Below are 14,930 nucleotides of genomic sequence, written 5' to 3'. Positions count from 1 at the left end.
ATTACAGCTCGGGATGTCAGAGTGCATCCACACCGTGGGATGTGTGGGTTTCCCCCGGGTGCTCCACTTTCCTCCCCTAAATCCAAAATCGTCCCAGGTAGATTAACAGTCCATTGTAAATTCTCCCGAGATTAGGTTAGTGTTAAAACGAGGTTGTCGGTGGTTGTTGTGCAGTAACGCTCGAAAGGCTGTATGTATAAAATAGTGAAGTGCGTCATTTGTGTCAATGACCGGAGCACTCTAAGCATTTAAGTATTGAAATTGAAGTGCTGATGGCTCTATTTCTAAAAGGTATTTAGAATTGTCACATGAATACTTCAAAGAAAACGTTAAAGATCTTTTCTTAAAAACCAACTTTATTTGGATGTACATTGCTCAAAGTAAATTTATTATCCAAGTACGTGTCAGAATATAAAACCCTGAGATTCATTTTCTCGCAGGCATACTCAAATACTATAAACATGATAGAATCAAAGAAGCCAACTCGGCGTACGAGCAGTGTGCAAAGGACAACAGACATTCAAAAAATCAACAGTAAATACCGAGAACATGAGAGGACTGATCCTTGAAAGTGTGTCCATAACTTGTGGGAACATTTCAGTGACAGAGCAAGTGAATTTGAGAAGTTATCCCCTTTGGCTCAAGAGCCTGATGGTTCCTGAACCCTGTGGTGCGAGTCTCGGGGCTTCTTTTTCCTTCCTGATAGGGCAGTCAGCAAGAAAAGAGCATGACCTGGGGTGGTGGGCGCTGCTTTCCTGTGATAGCGTTCCACGTTGAGGCGTTCAATGGTGGGGAGGGCTTTTCCCGGGGAGAACTTAGCCATATCCACTACTTTTTGTAGGATTTTCCGTTCAAGGCTGTTGGTATTTCCATACCAAGCTGTGATACAACCAATCAATATACTCTCCACTACATATCTATAGAAGTTTGTCAAGATTTTAGATGATATACTGAATCTTGGCAAACTTCTAAGCAGAGGTCCTACTGTGCTTTCTTGGTAATGACACTTACATGTTGGACCGGGACAAATCCCCTGAAATGGATGACACCAAGGAATTAAAAATTGCTGACCCTCTCCACCTCTGATCCCCCCCCCCCCATGAGAACTAGCTATTGAACCTCTGGTTTCCTCCTCCTGAACTCATTAATCAAGCTCCTTGGTCTTGCTGACATTGAGGACACGTTTGTTGTTATGGCACCACTAAACCAGATCCAATATGCTGACTCATCACCTTCCTTGATTTGGTCAATAACTGATGTCATCAGTAAATTTAATATGACATTGGAGCTGTGCTTAGCCTCTGCTCTACTCACTTGATATTTATGGTGGTGAGGCTAAGCCTTGCAGTACATCTGTGCTGAGGGAAATTGTGGAGATGTTGCCAGTTCCAACTGACTGGGGTCTGCAAGTGAGGCTATCATGGATTCAGATGCACAAGGTGGTTTTGCGATCTAAATTTTGAAATTATGAATTAGTTTGAGGGGATGACAGTATTGAATCCCATTAAGTGACACATAAGAGATTGAGAGCAGAATTTTGGTTCACTGCTACAAGTTATTTCTTTTAAGGTCAACACTCACCTCAAACTTCCCAAAGGGTTAACGTTAGCACCTTTTGGAAAGAGAATGAAGGAAGAAACATTGTGTTGTAGTAATTCAGAAACAAGAGATTCTGCAGATGCTGGAAACCTTGAGCAACACACACAAAATGAAGGAGAAACTTAACAGGTCAGGCAGCATCAATAGAGGAGAATAAACAGTTGATATTTCAGGCAGAGACCCTTCATCAGGACTAGAAAGAAGCCGGAATAGAGCAGCGGAGGGGGAGGGGAGGGAGGGAAGGAGTACAAGCTGTCAGGTGATAGGTGAGGGGGTGGAATGAAGTGAGAAGCTGAGAGGTAATAGATTAAAGAGGTAAAGGACTGAAGGACAAATCATCTGTTTTGTCGTGTGTTTTGGTGATATCATTCCGGAGAACGTTGTCTCATTTTTTTAACTGCATTGCAATGACAATAAACTGAATCTGAATCTGATCTGAATCTAATAGGAGGGGAACTAAAGGGAGGAGATAGGCAGGTGAGGAGAAGGAGCAAGGAGGAACCAGAATGGGAAATGGAAAGATAGGAACAGGGGTAGAAATTACACAAATTCAGAGAAATCAAAGTTCATGCCGTCAGGTTGAAGGCTACCCAGACAGACATGTCAGAATGGGAATTAAGGTCAAATTGAAATGGGTAGCCACCAGAAGATGTAGTATTTGTGGCAGATGAAGCAAAGGTGCTTGAAGAAACGGTCCCTCAGTCCATGTTGAGTCCCCCTCTATATGCTGCCTGACTTGCTGAGTTGCTCCATTTTGTGCCTGTTGTTACTAATTAAAGATTTATATTTTTGTTTCAGCAGTCTATAATCACAAGTCCAGTGGGGGAAGAAAGACAAATGGGAAAAGTAGTAACTTGGATCAGATTTGAACTGACAAAAGATTAGTCACACCATCTCAACTTTCAATAGGTTAGAATTCTGCTTTACAATCTATGAGGGCAGTTCAAATCATAGATGAGGAAGAGTAGTTTCAAATTGAGGTCAGTGAAAGCTTGTGTAGTAACTTCAGGATTTTGTATTTAATTGAACTGTAGCATCATGGAGGGTCTTACAGCCAAAGACGTTAAGAGACAAAAGATACTGCAGGTCAACAAAAACCGTGAAGTAAAGCTGTTTCCGCAGAAAGGTGTAACACAAAGATTCAGAAACAGAAAACAAGTTTATAAAAACATGAACAGATCTTGAAGTGAAATTTGACACATATTCAAGATTTCCTTTACCCCCATTACAAATTGTTCTATTGGTTGTTTATCCCAACCACTGTCCCAGCTGAATGCAAATTAAGTTTACTTAGGTCTTAAGGCAGCGTGTTGACAAGCAGCATATGTTAACAACATCTGCCTGAATCACAGTCTTGATAGCAAAACACTGTTGATGACAAAATTTTTCACATAACATTAAACAAGATACTGTCGCAAAGAATCCAATTACACCCATGTGACCAGTAACTTACTAACCCATAGGTGTTTGTTACATGGGAGGAAACTGGAGCACTGGAGGACACCCACACGGTTGTGAGGGGAATTCATACACACATTGCAAACAGTGTTAGGAACTGAATCCATGTCTTTGCTGAATCATATGGATTTACTTCAGATAACTCAAATGGAATTGACCATATCAACAACTACTACAGGTGATATGATGCTATAATTCAATAAATATTTACGTTCACACATTTTGTTGGACACTGTAGTTCATTTTATTGTTGTATTTCATATTACAGTACAAAATGCATTATGCAAATGCTATCAATTCCAGAGTGTAAAGGTCCATTATTGGGAGGACAGGTATATTATCGATAGAGCTCATTAGCTTACTGACCTGACTGACTGTCTCCTGAGAGTTGAGTGATGAATGGTGTGAATTCTTGGTAATGATGAAGATTGAGGAATCAGCTGAATTCCATACAATGCCAATAAGCATAATGTACTGTGCCATCAGGTGCACCAAATATAATGAGATTCAAAAGGTGACACTGGACAGTATTTTTCTAGTTCTGAACAAAAGGGAAAAAAACCTATCAAACACATGATAGAGATTGACAGGATGGTATGGCAGGGAGTTAGTTGGTGGTACAGAGAAACAAGACAGCACTTCTCAATGATGCCAATAGCTTAAAATATTGCAAAAAAAAACACCAGGCAGAACATATTCAGAGTTTTTGGTAAAATAATGGATTAGGTCAAAATCCAGTGACCTATGCACAAGTACTTCACTTTGATTTGGTCCTCAAGCCTAACTGACATTCAGCCGAGCCTTAGAGATGTACCCAAATTCTATTTGCCACAATACATTTACTGGATGCAAATCAACCCTGAAGCTCAATCCTATCAACACTAGATCTTTGTAACACTTCAGATTTAAATCGCTTCAAACTGCTCACCAACTACACTCCTGAACAGCCCTGTCCTGATAATTGGTTGTATAAATTTCCTAGCTGTCTCATTCTTTACTAGGTCTTATCTGATTCAAGTGTCGTTCAGGCTGAAAGGAAACAAACACCTCCTTTACCTAGGGTGAAGGGAACCAACAGTAATTACAATATAGCTCCAATTTATCAAAGCCCTCAGGGAACCCAGGGGTAGGAAGAACTAGAGCCAACAGCAGACGGACACTTAACCAGCAAATGACAGTTGTTAAGGATGTCTTCTTATACACCCTGGAGAAGGCTGGGAGTGTCTTTTACCTTAATGACTTCAATGCATCTGACAACACTGCAGTCAATAGTGATTATTTTAAGGGCATAAACTGCAACCCAAAAAAAAATTTCATTTAGAACTGGCTTACAAATTAATATCAAGACTACAGCTATTTTTAAAAAATAAAGTAAAATATTTATAATAACATTGCCAGGTAGGAGATCAACAATATTGACCTGGATTTTATTGATCCAAGTTCATTAGAAAAATACAAACACAAGAGATTCTACCAGTGCTGCAAATGCAAATCAACACACAAAATGCTGGAAGAACATAGATGCTGCCTGACCCAAGTAGCTCCAGCATTTTGTACGGGTTTCATTTGAGAGGTAGGTATTTACTAGGATACTAGAGACAGCATTTACATACAGCACAGTTATTACTCTTGATGTCTCAAAGCTGAGATGGCTTCACCACAGATATTCCTCTTGGTTTCAGGACGACTTGTTTCCACTCCAAGAGTTCTGAGGTAGCTGACCTTGTCGGTGGTGGATTTCATCACCAATATTTATGCTTGTGGAGAGATGAATTTTACATATGAGAAGTGGTCCACATTCTCTCAGTTACAGGAACTTCTCATTGGTTTTCTCATTACAGGGCAACCTGGACCTGTGCCTCCTTTTGGTTTTTGGGCCATCTGTTTGTTTATGAGGACTATCTGACAAAAATCACCTTTGCAGGGACCTTGAAACCTCAGTACTCATCTTCCCGTGGCACCATTTTTTGCTCTGCCATTGTTTAGAAGTCTGGCAAGGATATGATTAATTCATATTTGGTCTCAGTCATAGATACCTGTCACAGCACAGCAGTACAGATATTGTGCCATATCCTACTTCAATGATGCCATAACCAAGCAAGTTTCATAGCTTTGGTTTAAGGATCTTGCCATAAAAACTTAATTTGCATTCCTGGCAAAAAAAAGGGATTGGTTACACCAAGACCAAGCTCTGAATATTTTGTTAGGAGCAGAAGTCAAAGCCAACATAAAGCTAAAGGAAAGCGCATATAACAAAGCAAAAATTAATGATAAGTTAGAGGATTGGGAAGCTTTTAAAAACCAACAGAAGGCAACTAAGAAAGTCATAAAGGAAAAGCTAGCCAATAATATTAGAGTGGATACCGGAAGCTTCTTCAGATATATAAAGAGTAAGAGAAAGATGGGAGTAAACAATAGGCTGCTGGAGATAGTAATGGTGACAAGGAAATGGTGGACAAAATAAATAAATATTTTGCATCAGTCTTCACTGTGGAAGATTGCTGGAAGTTTGAGTGTGTCAGGGCAGAAATGTGTGAAGTTGCCATTAGTAGGGAGAAGGTTCTTGGGAAACCAAAAGGTAGACGTAGGCCTCCGTTAGTCTCAATAGACCATGGATTTGCACCTTGGAAAGTTTCAAAAGTTTCAAGCCTGGGTAAGGTTTTTTTTTAAATGGAAGATCGGCAGTTGCCCAAGCTGCAAGTCTCCCCTCTCCACGCCACCGATGTTGTCCAAAGGAAGGGCATTAGGACCCATACAGCTTTGCACCGGTGTCGTCACAGAGCAATGTGTGGTTAAGTGCCTTGCTCAAGGACACACATGCAAGCCTCAGCCAAGGCTCGAACTAGCGACCTTCAGATAACTAGACGAACGCCTTAACCACTTGGCCATGCACCAACATGAAGGTAGATAAGTCACCTGGACCAGATGGTATACACCCCAAGGTTCTGATAGAGGTGACTGAAGAGATCATGGAAGCATTAGTAATGATCTTTAAAGAATCAATACATTCTGGCATGGTTCCAGAGAACTGGAACATTACTCTTCAAGAAGGGAGAGAGGCAGAAGAAAGAAAATTATAGGCCAGTGAGTCTGACCTCACTGGTTAGGTGGCTGTTGGAGTCGATTGTTGAAGATGTAGTTTCAGGGTACTTGGAGGCACATAAAATATACCATGGTTTCTTCAAGGGAAATCTTGTTTGACAAACCTGTAGGAATTCTTTGTGAAAAACAAAGGAGAATTGGTGGATGCTGTTTATTTGGAATTTAAGAAGGCCTTTGACAAAGTTGCACACAAACTTGATTGCTTAACAACTTGAGAGCCCACAATATTACAGGAAAGATATTAACATGGATAGAGAATTGGCTGATTGGTAGGAGACAAAGAGTGGGAATAAAGGGAGCCTATTGGCCACCAGTGACCAATGATGTTACAAAGGGTTCTTACTTTTTATGTTATATGTGAATGACTTGGATTGCATAATTGATGGGTTTGTAGCCACGTTTTCATACAATATGAAGATAGGTGGAGGGGGCAGGTAGTGTTGAAGAAGCAGAGGCTACAGAAGGTCTTACATTAGGAGAATGGACAAAGTGGCAGAAGGAATACAGTATCGGGAAGGGCATGGTCATGCACTTCGGTAGAAGAAATAAAAGCATAGCTTATTTTCTAAATGGAGAGAAAATTCAAACAGCTGAGGGTCAAAGGGACTTGGGAGACTCCTTGCAGGATTTCTGAAAGGTTAATCTGAAGGTTGCGTCAGCGGTGAGGAAGGCAAATGCAATGTTAGCATTCATTTCAAGCAGACTAGAATATTAAAGTATTTAAAATTGAGGTCTAACAAAGCACCGGTGAAGCCTCCCTTGGAGTATTGGGAGCAGTTTTGGGCCCCTTATCTAAAAAAGGATGTGCTAACATTGGAGAGGATTCAAAAGATTCCAGGATTGGAAGGCTTGTCATAAGAAGAGTGTTTGATGGCTCTAGCTGCTACTCACTGGAATTCAGAAGAATGAGGGATGACCTCAGTGAAACCTATCGAATGGTGAAAGGCCTTGATATAAGTGGATTTTGTCCACCTTGAAGGAACCATGATTTATAGATGACAGCCATGTCATATGGCGCAGGAGTCTAAGACCAGAGGGCACAGCTTCAGGATAGAGGGACGTCATTTTATAATGGAGATGAAGAGGAATTTCTTAGCCAGAGAGTGGTTAATCTATAGAATTCATTGCCACAGGCTGTTGTGGAGGTCAAGTCTTTGGGTATATTTAAGGCAGAGGTTGATAAGATTCTTGATTGGTCAGGACATGAAGGGATACAGGGAGATGGAGGAGATTGCGGCTGAGAGAAAAATTGGATCAGCCATGATGAAATGGTGAAGCAGACTCAAAGAGCCAAAAGGCCAAATTCTGCTCTTATATCTTATGGTCTTCGTCAGGAGCACACGATAGAGATCTGGGAGTTGATTACCCATTGCAATTATCAGAATGCAAAACTGGGGATATCATTGTTTCTACATAAACTGGAATGAACCTCCAGCCCACCATCAGGCAATTTAGGGATCCTAAGTGTCTTAATGGCAATAAAGTGATAATATTGTAGGCAATAGAGAGGTCAGTGGGAACAGCAGATGTAGGAAAGAGGAGTTTCCCACTGGGTTAGCCTGCCAATGCAGTGGATAAGTATAATTTTTAATTATTTATTCAGATACAGCACATAATAGGCCCTTTGAGCCATGCAGCCCAGCAATCCTCCAATTTAATCCTAGCCTAATCACAGAACTATTTACAATAACCAACTAACCTACCAAATGGTACATCTTTGGACTGTGGGAGGAAATCCACAGTCATGGGAAGAACATACAAACTCCTTACAAGCAGCAGCAGAATTCTGCTTTATGAATGCAGCTCAAATGAGTGGTGTTAATTCTTATTGAGGCCAATTTTTAAACCAACTCTTTACACTAAAGAACCAGCCTTTTCCTTGTTAAATGTAGTTTAGTTATTCCAAGTCCATCCGTGGATTGAATAGGCAGGTGAAGCAGCTCAGGTGGGACCCGTGTTGGGTCACTGCCCAGCTGTTAATATGCCTCAGAACATGACTGGACTGTTGAGTTTATGTGAGAAAGTTATACATTTCATTTTGCCCACCTTTAAGAAATCACAATTTATAGGCGACAGTAAGTTTTGGATTCTTGACTTAATTTGCTGTCATGGTATGGAATACGGTAGATGATCACATACTGCAATTAGAGATTGGCAGGTATGATGATGCGAGCATCGCCAAGTTTTGGCTGGAAGATCATAGTTGGGAGCTTAATATCCAAGGATACACATTATATTGAAAGAACAGACAGGTAGTCAGAGGGGGTGGAGAAAAAATCAAATCAAATCCTGACATAGGATCAGGAGATGTAGAATCCTTGTGGATAGAGTTAAGAAACTGCAAGGGTAAAATGACCCTGATGGGAGTTGCATACGGGCTCCAAATAGTAGCCAGAATGTGGGATACAAACTAAAAAGGAGCTGGAAAAGGGCTGTGATAGTCATTGTGAGATTTCAATATGCAGTTAGATTGGGAAAATCAGATTGGGGCTGGATCCCAAGAGAGGGTATTTGTAGAATGCCTAAGAGATAGCTTTTTAGAACAGCTTGTGTGTTATAAATGACCCAGATTTGATTAGAGAGCTTGAGGTAAAGAATCCTTGGGAAGCAGTGTTCATCATAATATGATAGAATTCACCCCAAGTTTGAGAGGAAAGACCTAAAGTCAGAGGTAGCACTACTACAGTGGAGTAAAGAATTACAGAGTCATGAGAGAGAAGCTGGCCAAAACTGATTGGAAGGAGACACTAGCAGGAATGACAGCAGAACAGCAATGGCTGGAATTTCCAGCAGCAACTCAGAAGGTGGAGATCGACACATCCCAAAGATTAAGCATTCTAAATAACGAATGCACAACCATGGCTGACAAGGGAAGTCAAAGACAGCATGAAATGAAAAGAGAGGGCATATATTATAGCAAAAATTACTAGGAAGTAAAAGGATTGGGAAACTTAAAAACAGAAGGCAACTAAAATAGCCGTAAGGGGGAGAACAGATGAAATATGAAGGGAAGCAAGCCAATAAAATAAGATACCCAAAGCTTTTTCAAATATATAAAAAGTAAAAGAAAGACAAGAGTGGATATCAGACTGCTGGAAAATTATACTGGAGAGGTAGTAATGTGAGGCAAAGAAAAGGCAGATGAATTTATTAAATTTATTTGCATCGGTCTTCACTGTGGAAGACACTAGTTAGCAGAATGCCAGAAATTCAAGAGCATCAAGAGGCAGAAGTGAATGTAGTTACTATTACTAAGGAGAAGGTACTCGGGAAGCTGAAAGGTCTGAAGATAGATAACTCACCAGGACCAGATGGACTACACTGCGGGGTTCGGAAAGAGGTAGCTGAAGAGGTTCTGGAGGGATTAGTAATGATCTTTCAAGACTCACTAGATACTGGAATGGTTCCAGAGGACTGACACATTGCAAATACAACTCCACTCTTAAAGGAGGCAGAAGAACAGAAATTCATAGAGTAGTTAGCCTGACTTCAGCAGTTGGGAAGATTTTGGAGGCGATTATAAAGAATGAGGTTTTGGGGTACTTGGAAGCACATGATAAAATAGGCCAAAGTCAGCATGGTTTCCTTAAAAGGAAATCTTGCCTGTTAAATCTGTTGGAATTCTTTGAGGAAATAACACAGGACAAAGCTGAGTCAGTGGATCTTTACAAGGCGCCGCTCATGAGGCTGATTAACAGGAGCCCATGGTATTACAGCCAAGATTAACATCGACATAAGATTGGTTGACTGGCAGGAGGTAAAGAGAGGGAATAAAGGTGGTCTTTTCTGCTTCATTGCTGATGACTAGCGGTGTTCCATTGGGATTACTTTTTCTCCCCCACAGTATATGTCAATGATTTGGATGACGGCCAAGTTTGCGGATGAAGCAAAGATAGGTGGAGGGACAGGTAGTGTTGAGGAAGCATGGAGTCTGCAGATTGAGAGAATGGGCAAAGAAGTGGCAGATGGAATATAGTACAAGTGTATGGACATGCATTTTTGTAGAAGGAATAAAAGCAGAAGGCATTTTCTAAACAGGGAAAAAAATTAAAAAGAATCACAGGTGCAAAGGGACATGGGAGTCCTTGTGCAGGATTCCCTGAAGGTCAACTTGCAGCTTGAGTTAGTGGTAAGGAAGTCATATGCAATGTTCGCAGTCATTGAGGTCTAGAATACAAGAGCAAGGATGTGATATTGAGGCTTTGATCAGATCGCATGGAGCATTGTGAGCAGGTTTTGGCCTCTTACATAAGAAAGATGTTGGCATTGGACAGGGCCCAGAGGAGGTTCATGAGAATAACTCCAGGAATGAAAACGTTAACTGTTGAACTTTTGATGACTGTAGGGCTGAACTCACTGGAGTTCAGAAGAATGGGGAGGGGGCGCGGAATCTTATCAAAACCCATCAAATATTGAAAGGTCTAGATAGAGTGGAAATGGAGAGGATGTTCCCTATAGTGAATGAGTCTAGGACCAGAGGGTACAGCTTCAGAACAGAGGGACATCCATTTAGAACAGAGATCAGTAGGAATATCTTTAGACAGAGGGTAGTGAATCTGTGGAATTCAGCTGTCTGTGGCAAAGTCATTGAGTATATTTAAGAGGAAGTTGATAGGCTCTTTTTTTTAATCAGGGACAAAGGTTACAGGGAGCATGGGATTGAGAATGGGATAATAAATCAGCCATGATGGAATGGTGGAGCAGACTGAATGGGCCAAATGGCCTAATTCAGCTCCTATGTCTTACGGCGAGACTTAAGGATAATGAGGATCTCTAGACAAGGTTCATGTTGAGAAGACTCAAAAACATGCCAACCTGAAGCAGCAGAGTGGGAATACTGTCAAGTAAAGAAGATCATGTTCCATTTTGTCACTGCATCTGGGGAAAATTGTCCACAGAAAACGACTGATGAGCTCTCTCAGGATTCAAAAATTTTAATCTTTCCCTGTCCTGACTGAGAGTTCTGCTTCATACGAGATAAACATAATTGAGATTCTCTTTTAAATGATGGATTAAAAAATTTCAACCAGAACACCACTATTATTACAACTGCCTACAAAATTACTTTTTACAATGATACTTAAGATCCCTAAATTTCCTGATCTTAGGCCAAAGATTCATTCCAGTATCAAATACATAGGATGTATGGTATCCTATTTATTCAAAAACCAGATTTAAAAGACACCCTGATCAAAAACCAGATCCCCCTGCACTTTAGGAAAGAAAAACAACCCTTGTCCAATCCTGGAAGCAGGCAGTCAGGCCTCATTCTCTACACAAAGTTCACAAACAATTGACAAGGAAATGTTACAAACCAGGCCTATTCGTCCATCTTTTGTGGGATTGATCTTTCTGGGTTCCGGCTCAAGGTAGTGCTCATGAAGCCCAGTAACTACTTATTGACAGCAGACAAACCAAAGAATACAACTAAATACTTTATTAACAACATAGCTTCTGGTAAAATGAATGGTAAATGATCACTGCAAACAACGAGTGAAGGCAAGGCTGAGTCGAGGGTTGAAGCAACTGGGTGTGAGGTGAAGTTGAGGCGAACAGAGACAAGGCAAAGTTGGGGCTATGTGAAGCAAGGCTGAATCAAGGACAGGTGTACTTACACAAAGGTTTGATTGATCCAAGTGCCAGGTTGACTTGGAAAGGTCAGGGACAGGATAAAATGCAGCGGCAGGGTCCAGGCCCAGAGCCTATTAAAGCAACAGGGCTCGGGTCCAGGAGCATGGAACAACCCCATACTTGGACGAATTAAAAGCTGGGCCAGAGATTGAAAAGGTAGGGTACTGGGACCAGAGGCGAGGGCCAGGGCAGTTCTGCTCCCTGCTCCATGACATTTACTTGGCTCTGCACTGAACTGAGACTGAAGGCCTGTTCTGGGCTTCATGCCTGTGGGCACAGCAATGTTTACTTGGCTCTGTGCCGAACCAAGGCAGAGGTGAGGCCAGCTCCGGGCTTCATTACTGCAGACTCACTTTCGTACTGAATGCTATTTGCTTACTTTAATTGTTTGCACGATTTGTTCTTTCTCCCCCTCCCTCTCTGCACATTGGGTGACCATTTTTTTAAAAAAAGGGTTCTTTTGGGTTTCTTTGTTTTGTGGCTGCCTGTCAGGAGATGAATCTCAAGAGTGAATAATATATACATACTTTGATAGGCACAATTATTAAAAAACAATTAAGCATTTAGACTCAAAACATCCAAGTTACTTTAAAAATAAAATGCTGTGCAGATATGGCCTGCCGATGTTGGCAGCTTGATGCATAATCTCTGGGAGGACATTTGCATGTTTGGGTTGAGCTGCACTTGAATACCTTTCCCAGGGTACATAAGATGAGCAAAGTTACTACGACTATCAATCTGGAAGCAAGGCAAGACCTCATTCTTCTTTAAAGTTCCACCTGCAGTCTGAGTGTAACAAGAAACCAATCTACAAGCTCGCAATTGTGTGTGAAAAATCAGTGATTGTCATCTTGGCACCTTTACTTCACAAAAGATTTCATGTGAGATCCCAGTGTTTTGTTCAATTGCCTTCCAACTTTTTCCCCCACACAATGGCAAGCACAGGAATAAATCCTTGCAGGTAAACCTGGGATCACTGGCAGAAGTGCCTCCTGCAGTTGCTGCTACAGGTTGGACAAGGGTGTCCAATGGGTGAAATAAGAGTCAGGCACAAAGAATTTATTTAGTATTATGGCATCTAGTGTTCTTAAATCTGCAGAAAATCAACCATACTTACGGTCCTGAATAAAATCCTGGCAACGCACTGGAACCCAATCATACCAAAACATTAATTTTGTTACAGGATAGCCTATCATTTTTATAACTTAAACTCAACTTCATGGTTAAATCCTTTGAGGGGGAGAAAATGGAGGGAAAAGTGCAGAGCATATTCAGATGAGCACAAGAGGGAGCTTATGAACAAAAGAACTGCAGGAGTGTGTATATGTCTAAAAATGAAGGAGCTAAAGTAATTAAGTGGAAAAGGAAAGTTCCTTTTATGTCTCCTTAAACAGTTGGCAAAGTTGTTCTACTAACGCTGTTAATTGTGGGTTACCACCAAGCTTACTAATGATTCTATAAGCTTCAGCTTCCAACTCTTTGAGAGTTTGCTTGGTGTACTCAGAAGAACCCACCTTTTCTAGATAGTTTACACAATATTTCTTTACATCTATATTTTCCGTTCTTTGGCGCAAAATATTCTGGACTTGAGTACTTTCTGGATGTGACCAGATGGCATGAATAAGAGGGAAGGAGAACTTGCCCTCCGTTAAATCTTCACCAAAGCCCTTGTTGTTGATGTAATCCTTGTCAAACAGGTTTGCATAATCATCACGAATTTGGAATAGAAGCCCTAATGTGTCGAGAAGCGGCTTTAAATCCAATGTCTTTTCAGAGAACAATTGCATGAGGCCAACAGCCAAGCCAAAGAGCCCTCCAGTCTTCCGCAGCACCATAGCCTTGTAATCTTCAAGGGTGGGGCAGGTGTATGTGTCTCTCCAGTAGATATCCAGGCCCTGCCCACGATGCAGCTCCAGGAGCTGCTGGGTGAAGAGTTTAATCGCTTCTGGATGGCCGAGGGTCAGCAGCTTCTCCAGACTCAGGAAGTAGACATAGTTGGCAGAGTTTATGACAGAGGGAATTCCGTAGATGCTGTGTGCCACAGGAAAGCCACGGCGCAACTTGGAATTGTCCTCAATATCGTCAATCAGTAAGCTGGCACTGTGTAACATTTCTGTAATTTCGATAATAACCTGGAGCAAAAAAAGAACAAAGTGAAAGAAAATGTCATAATTCTAAATTTTGGTTCTGTAAAAAGAACAAATATCACATGAACATTACCATCCATCTAAGGTCTGACTAGACTACAAGCACTGCACTGGTTCTCTGATCACCCTGGAAGCAAAAGATCAGTTACAAGCTGCCTCTGAAACCAGGATCTTCCTTGTCTAACCAGTGGAAGCAGCCATGATGAAGCTTTGGAGTTCAGCTGCCTGTTACTTCTAATCCCTGACCCCAAAGATATCATTAATTTCCATATCTTTCCCAATCCCTTCATCAAAATCAATTTAGTTTTTCTCTTCCATATTGCCCCACAATGCAGTTTCCTTCAAATCATATCAAACTCCCACACCAGCTGTCCCATCCAAACTTCCTCCCATTGCAGTTGCCCATTTTCAAAACCAATAGGCAAGCAGAATAAGTTTGTTTTGCTAATACCCTAAACCGCAAATTTCCTTTTGGACTTGCCAGTTCAAAAAGAGATTAGCTTTGGCACGTGTACATCAAAATGGAGCATACAATGAAATGATTCATTTCTATCAATGGCCAACAGTAACAGCATGCTTTCAATGTCTTTCCAGGAGGGGGGAGAAAAAAAAAACAATCGAGCATCCAAAGGCAATCCATAGTCATGGCAAGAATGTACAAACTCCTGCCAGACAACAGCAGGAATTAAACCTGATCACTGACGCTGTACTGTAGCTGGCTGGTGCCAACTGGTTGCGTACATTGATGGCACCCAACTTGAGCTATTTCTACTTAAATTTCCATTATTTCCACTGTATAAAAAGACTGCTTGGACGTGCTGGAATTTCTTCCAGTTAAATAATGGGTTTATACAAAGTCACCTTTAGCTTCACTACATAATTTCAAATCCGCCCAAGTCCATTGTCTGAAGCTGTTCAAAGGCTTAGAATCTTACACATCTCAAGAGTTGCCAACCACATTATATCTGTAGTGCAATCCACTTCCATCCTTAA

The 14,930-nt window shown here is 41.2% G+C and overlaps 1 protein-coding gene across 9 annotated transcripts in view; it reads right to left on the bottom strand.

Annotated features, from left to right (window-relative positions):
* Positions 1-3,277: 3,277 nt before the first annotated feature.
* ggps1 (geranylgeranyl diphosphate synthase 1) overlaps positions 3,278-14,930 on the bottom strand; it is a 98,597-nt gene continuing 86,944 nt past the window's right edge. For all 9 annotated transcript variants that reach the window (XM_073056645.1, XM_073056643.1, XM_073056642.1 and 6 more), the window contains one exon: positions 3,278-13,922. In XM_073056645.1, the coding sequence (XP_072912746.1) occupies positions 13,167-13,922 (756 nt within the window). In that variant the 3' untranslated portion in view covers positions 3,278-13,166. The remainder of the gene's footprint in view (positions 13,923-14,930) is intronic.

This window comes from Hemitrygon akajei, chromosome 9 (assembly GCF_048418815.1).
Source record: "Hemitrygon akajei chromosome 9, sHemAka1.3, whole genome shotgun sequence".
Taxonomy (NCBI): domain Eukaryota; kingdom Metazoa; phylum Chordata; class Chondrichthyes; order Myliobatiformes; family Dasyatidae; genus Hemitrygon; species Hemitrygon akajei.
This window is presented reverse-complemented; position numbering and strand designations above follow the sequence as displayed.